We start from the raw sequence: 26,698 nt of genomic DNA, 5'->3' as shown, positions 1-26,698 counted from the left end.
AAGATATAGCTTTAAATATGCTAAATAAACAATTCTAATTACATATTTGTGTGATCTCCAAATACACTTTAGAAATCATATATTTAGTAAGAAACGTAATATATTTTATATTATATGTATAATTTAATATATTTATAAATGTAAGTATATATATATATATATTTTATGCATTTTAAATATAATAGTATTATGTTCTTTATTCTATTAGGAAAAACAAATAAAGAATTTATTTGTAAAATTATATACATATGCTATTGCTAATTTTTACAAAATTATTTTATTGGAAGTAAACTAGTAATTAATTAGAATTTCGACACGCTTGGTCTAAAATGTGTCCGATATAATTAATTTGTAATTATATCACAACTATTAAACTTTTTGTTATATTACATACCAAATATTATAAATAATTATATATAAATACCTTTTTCTAAATTATATTCTTATTTTAAAGAAACTACATAATTTTTTTCAAAACTCTTTATGTATAACTTTTTACTAAAATTGTTATATTTAATCCAATTTTTTGATTAATCATACATTTGTATTACGCAATATTTTCCCATTAATTAATGTCAAGAAGTAGCAACGGTAATATTGTCTCTTTTGGTGCGGGATGATTGTATCCACATTGTCTTTATCATATCGGCACCCTTTTCAGCAATCATTATAACAGGTGCATTGATGTTGCCGCTAGTTATCGTTGGCATGATGGATGCATCGATAACGCGTAAACCTTCAATTCCATAGACTTTTAGTTCCGGATCTACAACCGCCATAGGATCGCTGGCCGGCCCCATCTTTGCTGTACAACTATAGTGATAGATGGACATTGTATACATTTTTAGTATACATGTCCAATACTCGTCGGTGTAAAGTGCAATATGCTGGCAATTTGGTAACTGTTTGCTATGAAATCTAGAACCAAATTTCTTCATACTGTGCGTTTCGCCTAAGGCAACTGCTGCTTTGACACCCTCGCGAAGCACTGCTACATCTTCCGGATGAGTGAGATAATTGTGATACAGTAAAGGGTAGTGCAAAGCGTTTTTAGATTTCAGTCTAATATATCCGCGCGACTTAGGTCTGAGCATCATTGGAAACACGCCAAAAACATCGTGGTAATTTAGTTCACTAAATACTTCATTGTAAAATTCATCAGTTAAACCATGAGCATTTTTTACATGGCTGCCGCCATCAGAATTGACTCCAGAAGATGTCAACATGAACTCGATATCGGGCCAATCAGTCTCATTGGCATACTTGGTAGCAATAAAGCCGACCGCCTCTAGACCAATGCTGGATGTCAACGGGCCATCTTCAGTGATGGCGTATCTCAATGCAGAATTAACATTGACAACGCGATGCATAACAACACTAATCTTATAGTCAATTGGAAAAACGAGCCCGCCAATTGCAATATGATCCTGCAAATTCTGTCCGACACCAGGTGAGTCTTGAATTACAGGAATTTCCAGTTGTTCTAAATGGACACGTGGTCCTATTCCTGAGAGCATTAACAATTGCGGACTATTGATAGCTCCAGCAGAGAGGATTACTTCTTTTTTTGCAAACACTATCTCCTTACGGCCATCTCTAATAAATTCTACACCATACGCTTTTTTGTTCTGCGGATCTATCAATATTCGAGTCACATGGCTCCACAAAGAAAGATGAAAATTCTTTCTTAATTGAATAGGTCGCACAAATGCTTTGGCAGTACTACATCTAGCACCCCGGCGCATTGTATACTGAAAAAAGGCGAAACCGGTTTGCTGTTCGCCATTGACGTCGCAAATATCGTAACCCATCTCTTCACCAGCCTGAAGAAATGCAACACCCAACGGAGTAACATAAGGACTATCCTGCACAGTTAGATATCCTCCTGGGAAATAAAAAATAATAATATAAAATACTAATTTGCAATAATTTATTGTATATATGAAGAAAGATGGCGGAGCCTGAAAGGACAGAGGTTTTATGTGCTCCGCTATTAAAGTATACTTTAATACGAGAGCGTCGAATGCCAGTACCAAAACAGTATAACGCCGGTGAATTTAAGATACTATGCCCGTATTGTAATTTAAAAAAAGAGAACAACGAATGCCAGTACCGAGACGGTATAATGCCAATGAATTTGAGATACTGTGCCCGTACTGAAATTAAAAAGGAGAGCATCGAATGCCAGTACCGAAATGGTATAATGCCGGTGAATTTGACATACTGTGCGCGTATTGAAATTGAAAAAAAGAGAACGTCGAATGTTTGTACGTCTCGTATTAAAAAAATCAGAAATTCAGATCAAGATCAGAAACACACATATAGATACAGATAAGGTTTGCTGAATTTCGCCCAACGTCAAATAACGGGCCGACATTGACGATATCACGGCAAATCGATTGTCATTTGATCAAGGCGCGACGTCGGCTCAAGGAAGGTTAGCATTACAAAAAAATTATATTTAAAATAGGAACGATATATTAAATTCGACTCAAACTAGCCAAAGAAAATTTTATTTTATTTCCACAACGTTTCGACCATCTGTTTTTGATCTTTTCAAGTGAGAAACTAGAATGACAATTAATTAAGATTAATAAAGATAAACAATTAACATAAATTTAATATTCACTTGTATATTGTTGAAACAATCAATATAGTAAAAGAGGCTAGCATAACGAGCATTAAATAGAATGTTAGAATCAGAAATTTATTTAATATATTCTGCAAGCATTGTTAAACCGAAAAATATCACTCGAATCGGATAAACCGTAAATTTACAAAATCTTACATAAAAGAATTAGACGTTTTGACTGCACGCAGTTTTCTTCAGTGTTACATAAATTATCATGTCATATCTTAACCGCTATTATATTACATTAATATCCTATCGAATTAATAATGTTAGAAATGTGTCACGTGTCGCAATGTGTCATATCTGATGTTTCGTCCATGAATCCTTTTGTGTAGAGATCCCTCTTAAGCTATAAAATGCTTCCCGTGAAATTTCTTCGTTTCGTTGCGAGAAATGATTAATAACAATATGCATTGCGTGTATATTTAAAGTAACCTATCTAAGGCTTACGGATTACCCAAAATTCATAAAGAACATATTCTATTTAGAATTATAATTTCATCCATAAATACGGCTTTATATCCTTTAGCGTCCTATTTACAAAAAATTATATCAACCGGTATTCCCACAGCCAAGAGTCATATTAAGAAAAGTTATGATTTGTACAACATGCTCTCTTATAAAAATATTGAGAATAATGATATATTCTTTAGACGTAGTTTTGCTTTTTACGAATGTACCTCTAGATCTGGCGTTAGATGGTATTGATAATAGGTGGGAACACATTACTATTCATACAAGAATACCTAAACTTTGAGTTCATACAAGGAGTTAAACTTATTTTAACTTCCTCATTTTTTACTTTTAACAACAAGATTTACAAACAAACCTTTGGGGTCCCAATGGGATCTCCTTTGTCACCTATTATCGCGGATATAGTGATGCAGGATCTGGAGAACACAGTTTTTAACGCATTAAATATTAATTGTATTTTCTATCTCCGATATGTTGATGACATATTGTTAGTTACATCTGCCGATAATATGAATCTAATCTTCAATAGTTTCAATAAATATCATGATAGATTAAAATTCACAGTTAAGCGGGAGGTTAACCGTAGCCTAAATTTTTTAGACATCAATTAAAATATTGAACAATAGAATATATATGGATTGGTACCAAAAAGAAACTTTTTCAGGAAGAATATTATCATTTTACTCTAACCATCTACATTGCCATAAAATCGGTGTAATTTTTAATTTAGTCGACAGATGCTTTTTATTGTCGCATCCACAATTTTTTAACAAAAATTTAGAGTTAATTATCAATATATTACTTAGCAACGGTTATCCTTTTGATCTTATATTTAATAAAATTAATCACAGGTTGGGTTATCTTATTTCCAACAAAAACATCAAAGAAAAACAAATAAATAATGGACTTACGAATAACACAGAAAATGAAATAAGAACAAAAAAATTAATAGTTGATAATATCAAGAGACACGGTAGTGTCTCGCGACCAGTTAAGGGCGTAGCCGAGACACCGTGTATCTTAACGCGAGTCGGACATTTGAGTCTTTATAATATTTCGAATTCTCAATAACGGCTGAAGCAATCGAGTTTATACTAGACTTAATCGATAGATTGAGTTTGAATTATATAATAAAAGTGTCTTTATTTCTGCTCTACGTGATTTGTAAGTAGAGATATATAATTGCAAAGTCGAAATATGAAAAATTTCTTTTAAGAAACGTCCCCGTCATCATTATTATCATCATCGACCACGCAAACATAGTAGTATCGTGCTACACGTATTCACACGTATTCACACGTATACAACACATGCGCACACATATATCACACGTACACAACACATGAATAGATGCATGTATTGGAAATGTCCATCTCGCACGTTTTACAACAGACGGCGATAGTTGCCCTCCGCTACATTGACAGCGTGCGGGGTTAGATATTTTCAATTTCAATGTTTACATTCAATTTTAATGTTATTATTTGCAAATTTATTGTCATAATAATTTATGTGCAAGTTTACAGTCTGTGATACAAAATCAGATATTTTGCTATTATTTCAATAATATTTCAATTATATAAATCTTATATAAATGCCTATGTATGAGTATGCATATATTTTTAATAATTTTCTTAATTAGCTTCTATATTTTTTTCAGTTGTACATCAAGCAGGTAGCATTATCAGCTCACTTGTGAGCATGGGTTGGGCAATGGCTAGTTATCATCGCAGCATTTGATTAGCTTAACAAGATAAATCTAATATCAGTGCTATAGGAACTATTTTACAATTTTTCTGGCATTTTCTTATTGCAGGTACATATATATCCAATAATTAATATACAAAATTAAATATTATTCATCACACACTTTGTATCAAAATAATATATTTTTTAAAATTTATTTAAAATTTATTTAATCATTTTTATCATTGTGATTGTAGTGGCAAGGATCTTATTGCTCAGTGTCATTGCAAGCATCTGGCCTGTATATACCATAATATATTGCGTAATACATTGGCTAAGTATGACAATATAGATTTTGATAGATTCCCATGGAATATTGGAATTTTGTCGGACTTACAGTCATCCACCACATATGCAGCCTACAATTAAAGAACGCATTTATTCCATATGATTTGCTTCCGTTATTGGAATATTTAAAATAAAAATTTTATTAATAAATTTCGATGAAATAATTTATAAGAGGTTGAAGAAACTATGAAACGAATTCAGTCTCATAAAAGGGTAATTGGAACAATAGTGGTGAATGCAGAAGGTATTACATCATTGACATGAGATCATTGACATGATTTACTTGCAGAAGGTATTACATCATTGACATGAGATCATTGACATGATTTACTTGTAGTTGTAAACAAAAATTTATAAAATTATATCTGTTTTAGGTATTCCTATAAAGTCAACATTAGATAATACGACAACAGTTCAATACGCAGGTTTGATAAGCCAATTGTCAGATAAAGCTCGTTCTGTCGTACGTGACTTGAATCCAACAAATGATTTAACTTTCTTGCGCATACGTAGCAAAAAACATAAAATTATGATGGCACCAGATAAAGAATTCATATTAATAGTAGTACAAAATCCAGTTGATTGATATTTAAAAGAAACAAAAATATATTTCAAAGTTAAGATTTATTTCTTTGGTTGTTAATTTAATCTGTATGCTACATTGGATGTTAATATCTATTCAATTAAATAAAGAAAAATAAAAGAATAAAGCTTAAAAATTATACAAGATGCAGTATTTAATTACTAATTTAACAAATTATGAACTTTTAGAGTTTTTAAATAGTGCTTTCTTCTTTGGTAACAATATTATATTTTTAAGTTTGATAATTATGAAAATATGTATATATAGTAATTGTTAGCATGTTTATTTTTGTATTTAATACAATTATAAATGTACATTTCTCATCAATATAATATCACAGTATCTTTTTTATCATTTAATTTTAATATTGAGATTGTTTTTATTCAGTGGAAAAAAAAATGTGTAGTTGGTCCCTATTAATTATACATACATATAAGAGTGTCGCACAAATAATTCTATGCAGTCTTTTTAAGATAATATAAAAATATTTATAAGTATAATCAATTAAAATACATATAATCAAAATTGTATGTATTAAAATTCAATAGCATATAAAAAAGATTTTTTAAAATTATATATATATAATAAAAATCCAACATTTTATATATATATATATATATATATATATATAAATATAAATATATATTTATTTATATCATAAATATATATTTATTTATTTATATTTACCTATCCTTTTTTTATATATATGGTAGAAATACAATGTATGAGTTATTTTATTTTGCAAAATTTTTGAAAGTTAAACTATACAATGAAATTATTTCATATAATACCGAGATTCTTTTCATAATAAAGATTAAGAGAGAGTTAGATTTTATCATAAGATTTATAAAAGTCATAAGATAAGGTTAATTGCATATTGTATAGTTTATCTCTCATTTTTTAAAGTAAATAAATATCAAAGTTACATTGCTTGAACTGGTGCGTTTGAAGTATGTTGTCTTTTTGAGGGATGCAAGACAATATAGTACAAAAGCATTGCTGTAATTCTCAAGAAAAAGGAAATGATACAAATAATAAAGATTATATTAAAGTACTAAGCCTCTTTAACTGCAGGAGGACAAGCATATTGCCATAATAAATTTGCTGCAATATTTTCAAAAAAGCAGATAACATAGAAAGATAGATGTTTTCAAAATGTTTTGCTATCTACAGCATTGAGATATATAAAAATGTGCACTATGCCAATAACGGAAGCAAATAATATGGAATAAATGCGTTCTTTAATTGTAGGCTGCATATATGGTGGATGACTGCAAGTCCGACAAAATTCCAATATTCCATGGGAATCTATCAAAATCCATATTGTCATACTTAGCCAATGTATTACACAATATATTATGGTATATACAGGCCAGATGCTTGCAATGACACTGAGCAATAAGATCCTTGCCACTACAATCACAATGATAAAAATGATTAAATAAATTTAAAATAAATTTTTAAAAATATATTATTTTGATACAAATTATGTGATGAATAATATTTAATTTTGTATATTAATTATTGGATATATATGTACCTGTAATAAGAAAATGCCAGAAAAATTGAATTTGTTTATTTATTTAAAGATGCTTATCATATACAAAAATGAATGATATAATCTCTAAAAACTCACCTTTAAAAAAAGGTAAAAAAAGGCGACCAGTTAAGGGGCACGCCATTAACAAAAATTATCCATTGCAAACCCATGTACAATAGAATTGTATGAAAAATTATCGATTATAAACCCATGTACAATCGTAACAAAAGTAATGAAATAAAAAAAAATTGCGCCAAGTGAAAGTAGAAACTTGTACCAGTGGAAAATTAAAGTTGCAGACATATATAGAGTCGTATAATGAATCAATAAAAATTTAAATTTGCAAATGTAGAATTGTACCATAAAAAAACTTATCTTTTAAAAAAAAAGATAAACAAGATGCCAAGTTCATGTGCCATGTGAAAAAGTGTTAAACAAAAAAGTATTTTTAAGTAAAAAAATCTATCAATTGACAAAAATTTATGTTTTAAAATTTTATCTCTACAAAAAGTAATGTCCAATTATTGCGCGAATAAATAAACATTTTTATAAAAAATTAAAATTTAAAAACTTATGCAAATTTAAAATTAATATAAAATAAAAAGAAATAAAAAAATTTTAGTTAAAAAAACTGGGCGCGCTGCAATGAGTTTAAAAGTAACAATTTAATTTTAATATCATTAGAATATTATTTAGCAGCGCGCCCAGTTTTTTTAACTAAAATTTTTTTATTTCTTTTTATTTTATATTAATTTTAAATTTGCATAAGTTTTTAAATTTTAATTTTTTATAAAAATGTTTATTTATTCGCGCAATAATTGGACATTACTTTTTGTAGAGATATTAATTTTAAAACATAAATTTTTGTCAATTGATAGATTTTTTTACTTAAAAATACTTTTTTGTTTAACACTTTTTCACATGGCACATGAACTTGGCATCTTGTTTATCTTTTTTTTTAAAAGATAAGTTTTTTTATGGTACAATTCTACATTTGCAAATTTAAATTTTTATTGATTCATTATACGACTCTATATATGTCTGCAACTTTAATTTTCCACTGGTACAAGTTTCTACTTTCACTTGGCGCAATTTTTTTTTTATTTCATTACTTTTGTTACGATTGTACATGGGTTTATAATCGATAATTTTTCATACAATTCTATTGTACATGGGTTTGTAATGGATAATTTTTGTTAATGGCGTGCCCCTTAACTGGTCGCCTTTTTTTACCTTTTTTTAAAGGTGAGTTTTTAGAGATTTATAAACACGTTGATAATATTAATCGGCATGTCCGATTTGTACCATTTTCGCGGTTGCAGTATACGATTCGAGAATCCCAGCAGCGATCCAATGTATTGGGCATGTTAAAGTTTACTCTGTAGGAGCATTTAATCTCGCTAATCAAGGAAAAACGAATAAATAATGGACTTACGAATAACACAGAAAAAGAAATAGGAGCAAAAAAATTAATAGTTATTCCTTACATTAAAAAGATCTCCGAAATGGTTGTCTCCTTGTTAAATAATTCTGACTATTTAGTGGGATATTACAGATGTCTCAATAAACTAGACAAAATCATTAAGAAACAAAAAGATAAAAATGAACAACTCTTTCATTCAAACGTTGTGTATAAGATCGGCTGCAAAGATTGCAACGCCTCATATGTAGGCCAAACGAAGAGACAATTACATACTCGGTTGAGGGTACATAGGAATAATATTAAATTAGACTCGACAAAGCACTCGGTAATTTCGGAACACATAGTAAAAGAACACCATAATCTTGATTGGAATAATGTAAAGATTTTAGACAGGGAAAGTAATTATCATAAGAAACTTATCTCTGAGATGTTACATATCAAAGAGCAAAAAAATGGCCTTAATTCCAACAATGATACCGAGCTGCTCAGTAAGGCTTATTTTGATGTTTTAAACATGTTAACAAATAGACGATAGATTACTAAAAAGACAAACAAGACATCAACATTTTTTACATAATAACTTAATATATATAAACACTCTTAGCTTGTTGACTTGATACAATTGGAAGTGAGATATCTTAACGAACTAACAGTTATAAAGTTTTTTAAAAAATAATGTGAAATCAGCATAAAGAAATTTAAAAGTAAGCCGAACAATTACGTAAGATTTTATAAATTGTGACCGATTATTAATTGACTTGATTGTACGCAGTGCATACCGTTATTAACCATTTCTCGCAACGAAACGAAGAAATTTCACGGGAAGCATTTTATAGCTTAAGAGGGATCTCTACACAAAAGGATTCATGGACGAAACATCAGGTATGATACTTTGCGACACGTGACACATTTCTAACATTATTAATTCGATAGGCTATTAATGTAATATAATAGCGGTTAAGATATGACATGATAATTTATGTAACACTGAAGAAAACTGCGTGCTGTCGAAACGTCTAATTCTTTTATGTAAGATTTTGTAAATTTACGGTTTATCCGATTCGAGTGATATTTTTCGGTTTAACAATGCTTGCAGAATATATTAAATAAATTTCTGATTCTAACATTCTATTTAATGCTCGTTATGCTAGCCTCTTTTACTATATTGATTGTTTCAATAAAGATAAACATTTTGATGTTAAACGCAAGAAATTAAGATTTACATACTTTCTTAATAAAAGTGCAGTTAGTTGACACTGTTATCCTTATTAAACAATGTGATTATATCAGAATTTTTAAAACATTTGAAAAAAACTTTTGAAAGAAAGAAACCGCATCTTATCGTTATGATGGATCGCCAAAAACTGAGTATGTAGAATTTATACAACCTTTATAATTTTGTCATAGATGTTGTTTAAATTCTCTGTGTTTTTATGTGGGTTAACAGTAGATTATTAACTTTTTTGATAAAAAAACATCTCTGCGATTTCTCTCTTTCTAACATGTTTTTTATTATGTAATGTAACGGGTGATACCCAATCAAATTCATGTCCCAACTCTTGTCTAAGTTTGCTTATAACCGAATGATTTGTTACATGTAATTTTATATTGTTCAAATGTTCTTTCATACGAGTACGCAAATGTCTTTTTGTTTGACCGATATATGACCGATACGTGACAATGATGATATTCTTGTCACGAGAGCTGATTAGGGCTAGACCACTGTCGTCATAAATAAGGTAGATTATTTTGAGAAAATGGAACTTCTATTAAATGATCACTCTACTTACAAACAATTAAAGAAGAAAACTATTAAGGCTTTATTGAACAAATTACATTCCTTAACAAAATCTTGGCTTAATAATAATTTAATAGATGAAATTATTCGTAAAAAACTCAATTGCACTAACGGCAATTTACCACATTGCTACGGGTTACCCAAGATTCATAAGATTGGTTTTCCATTGAGAATTATTGTATTGTCAATTGGTAGTCCACTGTATAATGTCTCGAGCTACATCCACAACATATTGTACAGCTCTATTAAAAAACCAAAATCTGATATTAAAGATGGGTGATCCTTTGCAAAAAACATTAAAGATATGCCTATTAATGATGACGATGTAATGATCTCTTTGAATGTTAGTTCTGTGGCGATAAATGCCACAAACACATTAAAATATATTATATATAATATAAAATTTACACGAAATAAAAATATATGACAAGCGACGAGTGTTAAGGATATCACGACCGGTGACACAAAATAATAAATAAATAAATAAGCGTCTAGCATGACGAAGATAGATTGTGATTTCCGAACAGAATAAAAAGCGAAAGTTCTTCAAAATAATAGATAGGCTAATCACCTAAAAATAAAAATAAGGTCGTGGAAATATCGAGAGAAGCAAGACAATACGCGGCCTCGAAGGGCGATAAATTTTGACTCGCGCTCGCGATACACGGTTTACCTTGGTGGAGAGTTAAAGTCTGTATTTGATATAATCCGAATAAACGCAGTGAAAGACAATATAATTATAACACCTAATAACTATTCCGTCTTAACGATCCTCTCCCGATTCGCGATATTGATAGAACAATAATTATCGAGTTGAGCTACGCTCACCCAAAGTGGTGACCCCGACGTGATCAAGGTGACGCGAAGTACTGTGGATATTGCCGCGAATCGTGATACGGATCTTGGAGAGTGCATTTTTGAAAAAGTGACAGTATGGTGTTGACGCGTGACGATGGGGCTGCCCCTCCGTTAATACAAATCGAGCAGCCGAGACGAGATACACTGCCTGTGCCAGGGACGCAACAAGCGGTTGAACGACCTTGCCTGTTCATGGCGGGCGCCGAGGTAAATCGCGTAGGCATGAGGATGCCGGAATTTACTTCCGGGGATCCGGAACTGTGGTTCAATATCATAGATCGGAGCTTCCAGGCCGCTGGAATTACTACGGACGCGACCAAGTTCGGTTACGTTCTTACGGCGATCGGTCCGCGACACGCGATGGAGGTACGCGACATAATAATGAACCCGCCAGCGGAACGCGCGTACGAAACTTTAAGATGCGAGCTCATAAAAAGACTGAGTTTATCGCAGGAGCACAAAACGCGACGGCTCCTGGAGTATGAGGAGATAGGCGACCGCAAACCGACACAATTTTTGCGGTACCTTCGAGGTCTCGCCGGTAATGTTGTCGGGGATGAAGTCCTGCGAACCATTTGGTTGAGTCGACTACCGGTTTATTTGCAGCCGCATCTCGTAACGCGCGTGGGAGATACGCTGGAGACGCTCGCGGATATGGCGGACGCGATCGTGGAGGCAACGAGAGCGCCCGCGGTGCACGTCGCGGAAGCGGCTCGGCCGACGACGTTCGCGGATGCCGACGGAAACGGAATAGCTGCATTGGAGGCGAGAATCAATGTGCAGATGACTCAGATGCGTATGGCCATGCAGCAAGAGTTCGCAGAACAAATGACCGGCTTGCGAAAATGCATTGAGGCGTTAGGAGAGCGAGAACCTCGCCGAAGCAACGGCGGTGGCCGTCGCGGGCGGGAGCGTTCGCGATCGCGCTTTTGCGTCCGTGGTCACGCGTCAAACGGTCTTTGTTATTACCATTGGAGATTCGGACCGGACGCACGAAGATGTGAGCCCCCGTGTGCCGGACAGCCGCAGAGAAACGCGATGGCCCGTCACTGATGACGGCCGGTGATAAAGGCCAGGATTCGCGCCGTCTGTTCGTGACTGACCGCGACACGCGAATTAACTTCCTCGTGGATACAGGCGCAGACCTAAGCGTTTTTTCTCGCAGGATGGTGCGTGGGCCGCGGCAGAAATCGACGTACGAGTTATCCGCAGTGAATGGAACGGTGATCCATACCTACGGAACCGAGACGTTGACGTTGAATCTCGGATTACGACGGAATTTTACGTGGCGATTCGTACTCGCGGATGTGTCGAGGCCGATTATCGGCGCGGACTTTCTGTCCTATTACGGACTCCTGGTGGACTTGCGGAATCGTCGGCTAGTCGATCAGGCGACGGGAGTCGTAGCCGGGGGACGTAGCGCACAGTGCGGAATGCCGACCGTACGAACGGTGACGGGAGTGACGCCGTATCACAAACTCTTAGCGTGTTATCCGGACATCGTACGACCTGACGGGCGCCCAAAAGAGGTGCGACATAACACGAAACATTTTATCGAGACAACCCCGGGGCCGCCGGTAGTGTGCAGGCCGCGGAGACTTGCGCCGGATAAATTGACCGCGGCGCGAAAGGAGTTTGAAAAAATGATGGAGCTCGGAATCGTGAGACCGTCGAAGAGTAGTTGGGCGTCTCCGCTACATATGGTGCCGAAGAGAGGTGAAGAGTGGCGACCGTGCGGTGACTATCGCTCGTTAAATGCACGGACGATCCCGGATCGGTACCCGGTCCGGCACATTCAGGATTTCGCGATGGAATTGAGAGACAAACGGGTGTTCTCGACGATCGACTTGGTGCGCGCGTACCACCAGATACCGGTGGCGGAAAGTGATATTCCGAAGACCGCGATCACTACGCCGTTCGGCATGTTCGAGTTCCCGTTTATGTCGTTCGGATTGAGAAACGCTGCGCAGACTTTCCAGCGGTTCATCGACGAGGTCTTGCGCGGACTCGACTTTTGTTACGCGTACATTGACGACATTTTGATCGCGTCAACGACGGCCGAAGAGCATAGCGAACACCTTAAAATATTGTTCGAGCAGAACACCTTAAAATATTGTTTACAAACATATGGCGTTGTGATTAATCCGGGAAAGTGCGTGTTCGGACAAGCGGAAGTCGAATTTCTCGGTTATAAAGTGAGCGGACACGGCACGCAACCATTGCCGGCGCGTGTACGGGCGATCGAGGAGTTCGAGGAGCCGAAGACGGCGAAAGAACTGAGGCGATATCTGGGCATGATTAATTTCTACCGGAGATGTCTGCCAAAAGCCGCGGAAATTCAGGCGCCGTTAAACGAGTTACTGCATGGCGATACTAAAGGAAAGACGCTTATCAAGTGGACGCCGGCAGCGAGACAGGCGTTTAAGGACGCAAAAAGTAGCTTGATGCAAGCTACCCTGATAGCGCACCCGAAGGTGAACGCGGAGCTCGCCCTATTCACGGACGCATCGGACAGCAGCGTGGGAGCCGTACTACAACAGCGAGCGGAAGAAGAATGGGAACCACTGGGCTTCTTCTCAAAAAAATTAAGCCCGACGGAAGCAAAATACAGCGCATTCGATCGGGAGCTTTTGGCGATTTATTTAGCCATCAAATATTTCCGCCACATGGTCGAGGCACGGACCTTTGCGATTTATACGGACCACAAACCTCTCACGTATGCATTTCATAGAAAGCCCGAAAAATGCACGCCGCGACAATTTCGGCATCTTGATTTTGTCGGGCAATTTACGACGGACGTACGACACGTGAGAGAAGAAGAGAACGTGGTGGCGGACACGCTATCGCGTATAGAGGAAGTGAAAACACCGCTGGATTACGAGGCACTCGCGAAATCGCAAGAGGACGATGCGGAGTGTAACGAATACATCGAGGGCACGAGCGGACTCAAATTGAAAAAATAGAGATTCCAGGCGCAGGCACTGCGATATGGTGCGATACAATGACAAAGATTCCGAGACCATTTGTGACAAGGCCTTTTCGGAGGGCCGCATTCAATTTACTACACGGACTGGCACACTCGGGGATACGAGCGACGGTGAAGATGGTGACACAGCGTTACGTCTGGCCGTCAATAAAAAAGAATTGCAGTACATGGGCACGTGCATGCATCGAGTGCCAGCGAGCGAAAATTACACGCCACGTAAAATCACCGAGAGGCATTTTTGAGTTACCGAGTCAAAGATTTGAGCATGTGCACATGGATATTATTAATATGCCGATATCGGACGGAAACAAATATTGTTTGACCTGCATCGACCGATTCACGCGCTGGCCGGAGGCGTTTCCTATGGAGAACCAGGAGGCAGAGACAGTCGCAAGGACGTTCTACCACGGCTGGATAAGCAGATTCGGCGTGCCGTTGAGAATAACAACCGACCAGGGACGGCAATTCGAGGCGCACCTCTTCAAGGAGTTGAGCGGATTGCTAGGATCTAACCACCTGAGGACGACGGCCTATCACCCCCAAGCCAACGGCATGGTAGAACGATGGCACCGGCAATTGAAAGCATCGATCAAGTGCCATCAGAAGGACCGGTGGACGAATGTGCTGCCGACGGTTCTGATGGGCATAAGAGCGGCGTGGAAGGACGATCTGCAGGCGACGGCGGCCGAGCTGGTATATGGAGAGACGCTCAGACTGCCAGGACAATTTTTGAATAAGCAGCCCGGCGAGGAGAGAGACGCCAGCAATTTCGTGAAGGAGTTGCGACGTCATTTCGAGGAGGTCCGGCCGATCGAGATCACGCAGCACGGAGAACGACGCCCGTTCGTATACAAGCAGCTGGGAACCACGGAGAGCGTGTTTGTTTGGCACGACGGGCCGAAAACACAATTGCAGATGCCATACGATGGGCCCTACACGGTGGTTCGACGCGGCGAAAAAACCTTTGTCGTGCGCATGCACGGCAAAGAGCAAACAATATCCATCGACCGTTTAAAACCAGCATATTTGATTTCAGAAAAACAGGCTAACGAAACGTCGTTGACGGCAAGGACTCCTGGAGACAGAGAAATGAGACTGGAGTCGGAGCAGTCGAATAAGGCGCAGCCAGCAAGTGAAGGACGAGAGACACGAACGAGGAGCGGTCGAAGGGTCCGATTTCCGGACCGATATACAATATGATGTAACGCGGCGTGTCGGACAAAATTTTTTAATTTATATTGTTATTTATTTATTTATTTTTTTTTATTATCTCTCCACGCGAGATTATACATTGACGCGGTGACTAATGACGACTCGAATCGACAAATAGGCGGTGATTAAATAATTGTGCAACAACACGCGGTAAAAAAAAATTGGAAAACCACTAGAAGGGGGGTACTGTGGCGATAAATGCCACAAACATATTAAAATATATATAATATAAAATTTACACGAAATAAAAATATATGACAAGCGACGAGTGTTAAGGATATCGCGACCGGTGACACAAAATAATAAATAAATAAATAAGCGTCTAGCATGACGAAGGTAAATTGTGATTTCCGAACAGAATAAAAAGCGAAAGTTCTTCAAAATAATAGATAGGCTAATCACCTAAAAATAAAAATAAGGTCGTGGAAAAATCGAGAGAAGCAAGACAATACGCGGCCTCGAAGGGCAGATAGATTTTGACTTGCACTCGCGATACACGGTTTACCTCGGTGGAGAGTTAAAGTCTGTATTTGATATAATCCGAATAAACGCAGTGAAAGACAATATAATTATAACACCTAATAACTATTCCGTCTTAACGATTCTCTCCCGATTCGCGATATTGATAGAACAATAATTATCGAGTTAAGCTACGCTCACCCAAAGTTCCTTATTTACAAATATTTCCAAGGAATTAGTTATAGAAGGCATCAAGAAACGCTGGAGCGACATAGAGAAAAACACGAAATTTAATTTATCTCAGTTTATATATGCAATTAAAATGATTTTGGACTCTACCAGTTTTAGCTTTAACAGACAATTCTGTGAGCAAATATTTGGTAGTCCTATGGGTTCCCCATTATCACCAATTTTGGCGGACATTGTAATGGACGACTTAAAGACACAATGTATGAGTTTATTAAACTTTGATGTACCTGTATATTATAGATATGTAGATGACGTCTTTGCAATTTTGCCATGTAAAAAAATAGACGAGATGTTATCAATCTTTAACAATTATCATCAAAAGTTGAAATTTACATACAAAACAGAAAATAAATTAATTTCTTGAACACTAGCGTCATTCGCAATGATAAAAAACTTATTACAAATTGGTACAGAAAACCTACCTGGTCCGGAAGATATATAAACTTTCACTCCAATCATCCGTTAAAATACAAAATCAATACCATTTACAATCTCATAGACCATGCCATTTTAGTATCAAATGATTTTCATTACAAGAATATTAATATAGTACAGCAGACTTTAATGAACAACTGCTTTCCAACACATATTATTAAGCGACATATAAGTAAAAGAATTAATTATCTAAAAAATAACAATAGTAATGTTACAAATGAAACTTATGAAGTGCGAAAAAACAAGTCTCCTTATATCTCATTGCCGTATGTCAAAAATGTGAGCAAGAATATCGGTCGTTCATTGAAAAATGCTGGCTTTAGTGTAGTCTATAAAACAGCCAAAAAATTGGACATATTAATAAAACGAGGCGAAGATAAATTACCTAACGACGATAGAACTAATGTTGTGTATAAAATTAACTGTAAAAATTGTGATTCCTCATATATTGGTCAAACAAAGACATTTGCGTACTCGTATGAAAGAACATTTTAACAATATAAAATTACATGTAACAAATCATTCGGTTATAAGCAAACATAGACAAGAGTTGGGACATGAATTTGATTGGGTATCACCCGTTATATTACATAATGAAAAACATGTTAGAAAGAGAGAAATCGCAGAGATGTTTTTTTTTATCAAAAAAGTTAATAATACTGTTAACCTACATAAAGACACAGAGAATTTAAACATCTATGACAAAATTATAAAGATCGTATAAACTCTACATACTCAGTTTATGACGATCCATCATAACGATAATAAGATACGGTTCTTTCTTTCGAAAGTTTTTTCAAATATTTTAAAAATTTCGATATAATCACATTGTTTAATAATGACAACAGTGTCAACTAACTGCGCTTTTTATAAGAAAGTATGTAAATCTCAATTTCTTGCGTTTAACATCAAAATGTTTATCTTTATTAATCTTAATTAATTGTATTATTCTAGTTTCTCACTTGAAAAGGACCAAAAACAGATGGTCGAAACGTTGTGGAAATAAAATAAAAATTTTCTTTGGCTAATTTGGATCGAATTTAATATATCGTTCCTATTTTAAATATCACTAGCGACGTTTTAAGTATTCAATTAAAATTATATTTGTATATCCATTTCAAAATTGTATTACTTTTTTAACTAAATTTGTTTCTTAAGATGATTTTTAGAAAATTATATATTTGCGCTGATTATGATATGTGTAAACAATATGTATTGAATTTTATTAAATTAAAAAATAGTCTTCTACTTAAGTCAGTTGACTTACAATCCAGAGGTCCCGAGTTCGATCGAGTCCCATCAAGATAAGTATGTTTTTAAAATACGAGAAAATATTCAATCACACAATTTACAAAACACTACTTTACAGAAAGAATCCTATCATATATAAACTGCATCTTAAGAAACAAATATGTAGTTTAATAATTTTTTTTGTAATATTGAGTCAATGTTGGAAACCAGTGTCGGCTTGACCCTGGCACGTAGCATTGGGCCGATGTCGCTGACCAGTGTCGGATTAATACTGGCACGCAAGTTGGTAACCAACGTTGGTTCGACACTGGCTCATTTTTAAAATCGTACCTGGGTTATTATTATTTAACATTATTATTTTTTTGGTACTCTTATGGTATTGAGAATCGCTACTGCAGCAATACTGGAACCCTATATCGCAGCAGTAATTTTACAGTAATTTGAGTCTTGGACCGATTCTATCATCTCAGCATTTCACCAGCATGGCACCAGCACTGGCATCTAGTACAGTGCTAATACTTAGTAATAGAAATTGGTACTGGGCTATTATCTCGCCAGTAACTATTTCCCACTTGGGTAGTTTTGAGAAGTAATAGTGAAAGAAGACGGAATGTACGGCAGTGGAGAGTTGAGAGTGAAGGTCGAAAAGTAAAGTGAAATGAAGAGAGGATAAAAGGAAGTAAAAAAGGATCGCAAAAGGAAGGCAAGAAATAAAGCAAGAGACAGTACGGAAAGTAGTGGAGTAGTTGATATGTGGCGGAGAAGAAGCAGCGATAAAAAAAAGGAGAGGAGAGAAGAGAAAACAAAGAGGAAAGAAAAAGATATGAGGTTGGAGAACTAATCGAGTGTAGGAAAGAGTGTAAAAGGGTTAGAGAGTGAAAAAAAAGAGTTCAAGTGGAAAGACAATAAGGAGGAAAGAGGAAGGAGAGGGAGAGAGGTGAAGGAGGAGGATCAGTAAAGTAAGAAGGAAATGGTGGATAAGAAAGATGGAATAGAAGCAGCGGAAGGCGAGTGAGGGAGCCACGGGTATTATAAAGAGGTGACAAAGCATGTGCACAGGGAAGAAAATACGTATTAAGCGGTAGTGATAAGGTAATGAAGGAAAGTTAAGACTGTGGAAGAAGAGTAAGAATTACGTGAAGGTGAAAAGGGTAAAGGAGAGTATTTTGTAAGAAAGATGGAAGAGAAGAGAGTACGAGGTGACAATAGAAGAAGAATAAAGAAGTATAAGGTACAGGGCGAAGGAGGTGAAGAGAGAAGAGAAAGAAGGTTAAAGAAAGAAAGAGTAGAGGTGAAAAGAGTGAAGGAGAGTAATTTGGAAGAAAGGTAGAAGAGGGTAGAGTACGAGGTGGCAGCAGAGTAAGAAAAAAGAGGTACAAGGTGCGAGACGTAAAGAGGTGAAGAAAGAAAAGAAAGAAGGTTAAAGATACGCATTAAGCGGTGATAAGGTGGTGAAGGAGAGTTAAGACTATGGAGTAAGAGTTACGCGGAGGTGAAAAGAGTGAAGGAAAGTAATTTGTAAGAAGGATGGAAGAGAATTAAGGAGAAGGTAGAGGTGTGAGATTAAAAAGGTAAAGGAGGTGAAAGGAGAAAAAAAAGAAAGGAGGGTATGAGGTAGCATAGGAAGAGAAAGACGGTGAAAGAAGAGTGCGGAGTGAGTGAGTGAGAGAAGTAGGGTTAAGATATAAGAGTGAAGGACATTAAAGATAACAAAGAAAAGGAGAGTAAGGAGGAGAGAGAAGGAGAGAAAAGGAAGGAGGACTAGAGGAAGCGGAAGTGGGTACAAAAGTTGGAAAAGAAAGGAGTAAGGAAGTGTATAAAATAGTTGAGAGAGATAGAAGAAAAGAGAGAAGAGGACGTTGAAGACAACAAGAAAAAAGATAATAAGAGGAAGACAGAAGGAAGCAGGAAGAGAAGTAAAGACAAAAAGAAAATAAAAGGTGGAAGTGAAAGGAGTAAAGAGGTGTATAAAACAATGAAAAAACATAGAAAAGAGGAAATAGCGGAAGGTGTAATATGTAAGGACAAGAAGCAGATAAGGGAAACAAACAGGTTGCTAAGGGTAATGGTGTCAATGATGGAGGAGATATGTGGATGTTTGAAAGAGGGAGATGAGGTGTATAAAAAGGAAGGAAAACAGAAAGAGGTTACAGAGAGAGAGAGGGGGGGAGGAGAGAGAGAAGAAGGGAGGGAGGGAGGAAAGGAAGGAGAAAGGAAGGAAGGGAGGGAAGGAGGAAGGGAGGGAGGAAGAGAGGAAGAGAGGGAGAGAGAGAGAGAGGGAGATAGGGAGAGAGAGAGAGAGGAGAGATAGGAGAGAGAGAGAGAGAGAGAGAGAGAGAGAGAGAGAGAGAGAGAGAGAGAGAGAGAGAGAGAGAGAGAGAGAGATGGAGAGAGAGAGATGGAGGGGAGAAAGAGGAAGAAAGTGATGGAGTAAGGAGAAGAGAAAAAAGATAAGAAAAAAGAGGAAGGGAGAAGGATATCAGAGGGAAAAAAAAGGAAGAGATGGAAGAGATCTAAGGATGGTGAGAAGAGGAAGAAGATGGCGACGAGGAATAGTGGAAGAGGTATAGAGGAGACGAAACAAGAGAAGAGTCCGAGAGAGAAAGAGATAAGGAATAGGAAGAAGATGAGAAGAAGAGAACGAGAGAAAAAAGAAAGGAGGAGAGCGGGAGCAAAGGTGAAAAAGGATGGAAGAAAGAGGGAAATGTAGAGAGCTAATGAAGGCCTTAAAAGAAAGGAGGAGTAGAGAAGAGAAAGGAGAGCTAATAAAGGCCTTAGAAGAAAGGAGGAGTAGAGAAGAGAAAGGAGGAAGAACAACGTGGTGTAGAAAGGAATTGAAGGAGAAAGTAACGAAGATAGAAGATTCATGGAGAAAGTGATGAAGAGGGTGTTAGAGAGAGAAGCAGGAATTAGAGAAGGAGAGTTAAGGGTGTATCATGGGTGTTGATTGTGGGATGGAGAAGGAGAAATATAAGGAAGAGCTACTGGAAAAGGACGGAGAGGAAGATGGGGTATTTTATGAGGACTTGACTTTAATAAAGATGAAGGTTAGGTGGAAGGTGGTGGGAAAAAGCAAAAAAGGAAAGAGCAAGAAAAAAAATAGTGGAGGTAGAGATCAGGAAGATGACGGTACAGGAAGAAGAATGGACGTGGGACGAGGGGAAAGGGGAGTGGAAATGGTTGCGGATCAGTAAAAAGAGGATAGAATATAGAGAGAGAAGGTAGTGAGAAGAAAAAGGGAGACAGAGAGAGAAGGAATGATAAGAGAGAGTAGCATCAGGAAAGGGTGAAGGGAAAGGAAAACGGCAGAAGAAGCTAGATGGATAAAAGAGAGAGGAAAGGAGAAGGCAAGGAAAGAGATGAACAACATGGATTATAGAAAAATTTAGTAAACTGTAAGGTCGCATATGGCCAGGATATTAGAATGGATTTTGTTTGCAAAAGGTTCCGGACCACTCCTTATAAAAAAATTGCCTTGTAATTCCCATTGAAAGCACAATAAAGAATGTAATGTAATGTATTCTATATACGCGGTAATTGAAGTATGCAAACCTGTGCTATGATATTTTTTATTACGCGCTAAATATGGATTTCGTTGATCTTGCGATTTCTGAAAATATGGTAGTACATCATCGTATCCCCAACCATGATTTCCAAAATTTTTCCACGTATCATAATCACGTCTGTTTCCGCGCACATAAAGCATTGTGTTCAGCACGCTGGAGCCTCCAAGAACCTGCAATGTTTTATCTCCTGTAAAGATTACATAAAGAATAATCGCATAATTGTGGTACTTTCTCGTTAAGGTGATTATTTCTAATCATGTAATACGATTGTATAATAAAAAATTGATGCGGTTGCGACAAACTTTTCAAATTTTTGCACAATGCTATTCTACGATTTCTGAATAGAACGGTTTTAGCAGAACTTTTAGCAAATAAAATTGGAGGAGGACGATCAGCGACATTAACTTAAGGATAAACGTGAATTTTTTCATGAGTTGGATCGCGTTAAATCTTGACTCACAAAAATAGAGCACATGTGTTAAGATAAGAGTACATGTCACTGCGTGCTACGATAATTACTTGAGATTGATACTTTAAGAAACTGAAACTGTTATAATTGTATTTGCGAGAAGAGATCTACGCTCGTAGTTTTAGCACATTTTTAAGAGATGAGCGTATTTCCAAACAAATATAACAAACGTTTGATGTAACATCGATTTTTATACGTCGTAACTGTTTTGTAAGTTTTGTCACTCCATTTAATAGTTATTTAATTGCTGTTTAATTTGATCATAGCTATTTATAAAAAAATTAGATATGTGATAGTTAAAGAATTTAAATTTAAAAATTTTCAAGCTTGAATTAATATTTGCATTTTTATTATTTATTATTTTGACAATAAAAATGATGAAATAATAAAATAATTAATTTAATACACTGACGGAAATTCCAACACCAAAAAGGAGTTATACTAACAAAGAAAAGAACAGTAAAAACCATAAAGCTTTTATTTGGAAACTTTTACTGTTTCGACAGTATTAGCTCAGAAATAAAAAAACTTTTATTTTTTCAAAGGGATGTTTTACCCCCTAAACGTTGAGATACGCCGCTAAAAAACCACGGGCCTAATATTTTTTAATGCTTTACAACATATTCAAGACTTATTAAAATCGATGAGGGACACTTTCGACTGTTCCCTTGTAAATAAATGAAAATTACACAGAATATTTGTCTACATGTATTTACATTGATACTTATTACAAGATTACAACTCAACAAAATGTTTACACAGAGATTTACTAATTTTGCGTGATTTCTCACAGCGTAAGAATGATTCTTCTGTTTGTGTTAATTGAGGTTGATAAATTTGTTTGGTCTGAAACATATATCTTAAGGCGTATGATTTCGGGACATACTTATTATATTTTTTTCTCGACGAGTGATACCTATTTGACCACATTCTGATTAAACACATTGATATTCACCATGTCGATATTGATGATATTATATTTGATCACGATCTCGAATGATTATATTGATCACAATCCCGATCGGCCTATTCTATATTTTTGAAATATATATATCTATAGCGACTATTATCCAAATTCATATATATATATATAAATATATATATATATATATATAAATATATATATATATATATATATAAATATATATATATATATATATATATATAGTCAAATATATATATCAAATTCATATATATATAGCGACTATAATCAATATTAATGTGATCAATCAACATCGTGGTCAACATCAAAGTGATTAATTGCAACGCAGTTAATATTAACGTGGTCAATCGGGATTGTGATCAACCGGGATCATGATTAATTACGTGGAGCCACCACGTCGTCAATCTTAACTTGATTAAACGGAATCTTCTGATCTTTACAGGTCTAGACGTTGCACTATATTATCATGACATTATTGCAAATATTGTCATGTGTATTCAAATAGATTGAGCTATCGAAATACAACATATAACATTTAACTTTAATACACCAATGCATGATATATGCATTGTGACAATAAAAACATTTATCAGTACAATTAGATCATTAAACGTAAATATTTTATACGTGTTACTTTGCATTTTATTTCGTATTTTGATATATTATCACACTTAAAAGGTATAAAATATTTTATGAAGTATTCATTTTTTAATGAGTGTAATATTTTTATATACTGCTATTGACAACGGGGTGACAAATGATCTCGCATGAGCAGCTTCTGACTGATATGCGAAAGGTCCCGAGTTCGAATCAAGTTTGAACCAACGCACTGCATATGCCTGCTGGGAAATGTGTGGAAGGAAGAAGATGTAGTTGGAGAAAAGAAAGAAAAACAGGATTAGTTAAAGAGAGAGGAAAAAGGAAGAGAAAGATGAAGAAGTTAAGGAAAAAAAGAAAAAAGATGGTCTTAGAATGTAAAGTCAGAGTCCTAGTCTATTTCTCAGGGATATTGCAGATCCATTCTCTGTAGTGTACGGATGTCGCGAGACCTAGGTACCCGAGCTGGAATGAGTGTTTGAATGAATGGTGTATGTCGGGTCGAACAGATCTCTAAAGAACTTTGGTCCACTGTCCTAGGCGAAGGAAAACACTGACTTAACACCCGGAGAGGGGGCTCCGTTAGTAAGGCAACCTTGTAAGAAAAAGAAGAACCTTCTACAGAAAAAACTAATTTCTTGTTTCAGATAAACATGTCCGGCAAGAAGAGTGTAGACTTTCTAGGAACCGGCGAAAGGGGAGGGATCAGGGCCTGGCTCTCTCCTTGCCATCAAGCGACGGGTCGTCTTTGGATTTGCCGGTTGAGTCCGAGGACATGACAACAGCAGTGGGTTGAGCAGCTCAACGAGGTTTTCGAAGACTTTCGTGACCGGGATCGGAATCGCGACTCAAGGGAACTTGTGGTTAGGATTATCCAAGTCTTTGGGGATTCGCAATTTCACAAGTGTGATAGAGCTGAAGCTCTTATAGACTTTTGTGAACGATACTTACAATTAGACCAATGTTTGCAAGGTGAAACCCTGTGGTGCAGGGAACACGAGTGTGTGAGTGATGAGGTTAGTTGGAAGAGTGAATATTACTTCTCTTCTTTCTCGTACCTGTTGGACACATGAAGAAGCGCCAATAGGAAATACTCCGATTCGGACTTAAAGGAAGTACGGTGCAACACCATCGCGAGTAAGGAGTGCGTGCTGGAGAGACTCATCGGAGCCTCTTTTTTCGCTTGAGATAGTGCACGGTGATAGCGATCATGAGGACTTGAAGGGTGAGCGCTCCTTTATTTTTGCCTAGCTCACCGAAAATAAACCAGCCTGAACGAGATGAGGATTGGCAGCGCTGAAGCGATTAATTAGAAAGCAATATCCAATAGGAAAAAAGTAGATGCGCCTAGTAAAATAAGCATCGAAAAATCGCCCGAAGACCATGGGTGAATATGCTGGGTTAGCCGAGGCAAAAGAGCGCCTCAATAAGGGTGAAAAACAGGAGTTGCTATTCGCGGATGTTCCGAAGATTTTGGATCCCTTTCTTGGTCCAAATCTTACTGTTGTGAGTAGAGAGAATATTCCGTCTAATGAGGCTTTCCGTGCTAGCCTCCAGGAAGTTACCAATTTGAAACTCAGGAGGCTGGCAGAGTTGTTTGCGTGTGCTCGCCCGCGCGTCCCTCCAAAGCGAACTAGGAGTCACTTCCCTTGGATGTAGACAGGCTCCGGGGCGCCCTGACGGGGAGTCCTCTGGGAGCCTAGTGTTGGGTACAATGGAAGGTGGGAGAGTGCCGGAAGGGCGCCGAGAAGTGACTCTGCGGCCTTTTCTGCCCCTGCTACCAGATTGTCTGTCTTACTGTAATGGTCGTTTATAAAGGGTTCTTCCCCAGTAATGGGGAGATATCGGTATGGATACGCCCTCTGTCCGTAATCTTTTACATGTCGTGATGGCAGTATTGTTTAATGTGGTTATGGGGACTGCAATTAGCTTCGTAATGGAGTGCGGCTGGTTTGGATACGTCCTATGTTTAATAGTCTTTTTCTTAGTCCACCGTGGTTATGGGGGCTGCGGTCTACATGTTTTTCTTAACGGGAGATTGTTTAATTCGTATACGTCCTCTGTAAATTGTCTTTGACGTATTGACTGTCTCATTGTTATGTCTTGTCAGTTGTCCATAGGTGGAGTGATAACATCTTCCCACTTTTAAATTGTAGTCGGCCATTGAATCTTTTGTAGGCCCTTTGTGAGCTTTTGGCCTCTATCTATTTGCTGTGGTCGTGTACATGTTTGTACACTCGTTAGTTTGTGACGTCCAGTAATGTCTTTAATGTGGGGTTGGCGGTTTTTACCGCCTTCGTTTGAAATGGCAGAAAGGGGAGTGGGGGCTTCGATCCCATTGCACATCCTTGTGACAAAGAGAGTTCGAGCTAGCAGCCTGGCTCCCTCTTGTACCCTTCGAGATAAGGGTATTGGACGGGGAGATCTTTCTTTCTGGAGAAAAAGTCCTGTAAAGGACCGGGCCGAGAGGTGATGGAAAAATGTATTGTAAAAAAAGAGAATTTCGGGAACGCTCCAATCATATCTTATAAACCCTGAGAAAACAGTAAACTAACTTTATTCTTTACTACTATTGACGCTTTCTTCTCTCTTTCACTCTCTCACTCTCTTCTTCCATCTCTCTCTCTTTTTATTTGTTTCTTGTTTTTGCATAATTATTTCTTACCTTGCCTCTAGTCCAAGAACATCGATGATCGACCATGGCTTGACAAGCTGTACTCTGTGGCTGCGTGCGATACTTCCAGTCGACTTTGCTTTTGTGTAGATAAAGTGATAAAATAGGTACGTCTGTTATTTCTGTTTCATGACCGCCGGCTTCTAGTAATAGAACATTCCATTCATAATTTTCGGTTAACCTATTGATAAGTACGCTGCCGGCGGAACCACCGCCTATTATAACAAAATCATAGCTTTTTCTCAACTCCTTTGTAACATGTGGATGATTTTCCGGGTCCATGAGATCGTAATTAAAATACATGAGAGCGACAATCAGAACTGGAATTATAGTAATTTTGCCAATGCTGACGCCGAGCAGGACGGTTGCTGCTTTTATAGCGGCACTGATTGTCGTGACATTCATTTTCTACTAGTTGTGTTCTCGAATATTAATTTTGTCTGAATTTATTAAAATAATCGAATTTATCAAATATATTTGTTTCTTCTTTTTCAAACAATTAAATTTTTTTAAATTAA

At 36.5% G+C, this 26,698-nt stretch overlaps 2 protein-coding genes across 3 annotated transcripts; one reads left to right on the top strand and one right to left on the bottom strand.

The window, feature by feature from the left end:
- Positions 1–430: 430 nt before the first annotated feature.
- LOC146720555 (glucose dehydrogenase [FAD, quinone]-like) lies at positions 431–26,698 on the bottom strand. Its single transcript, XM_085488269.1, has 3 exons — positions 26,172–26,698; positions 21,484–21,667; positions 431–1,885 (listed from the first exon to the last, which is right to left on the bottom strand). The coding sequence occupies exons 1-3, from the start codon at positions 26,583–26,585 to the stop codon at positions 576–578; spliced, it is 1,908 nt and encodes a 635-aa protein (XP_085344395.1). The 5' UTR covers positions 26,586–26,698; the 3' UTR covers positions 431–575.
- LOC146720556 (dynein light chain roadblock-type 2-like) lies at positions 4,509–5,932 on the top strand. 2 transcript variants are annotated; one of them, XM_085488270.1, is made up of 4 exons: positions 4,509–4,538; positions 4,764–4,919; positions 5,047–5,381; positions 5,512–5,932. In XM_085488270.1, exons 3-4 carry the CDS (start codon positions 5,324–5,326, stop codon positions 5,721–5,723), a joined length of 270 nt encoding a protein of 89 aa, XP_085344396.1. In that variant the 5' UTR covers positions 4,509–4,538; positions 4,764–4,919; positions 5,047–5,323; the 3' UTR covers positions 5,724–5,932. The 2 variants fall into 2 exon arrangements, with proteins under 2 accessions (XP_085344396.1, XP_085344397.1); XM_085488271.1 differs by lacking the exon at positions 4,509–4,538 and having other exon boundaries at positions 4,551–4,919.

Source organism: Nylanderia fulva, unplaced genomic scaffold (assembly GCF_048542155.1).
Source record: "Nylanderia fulva isolate GAGA-0341 unplaced genomic scaffold, ASM4854215v1 Scaffold67, whole genome shotgun sequence".
Classification (NCBI taxonomy): domain Eukaryota; kingdom Metazoa; phylum Arthropoda; class Insecta; order Hymenoptera; family Formicidae; genus Nylanderia; species Nylanderia fulva.
Note: the sequence above shows the minus strand (reverse complement) of the source record. Positions and strands in the feature narration are given on the sequence as shown.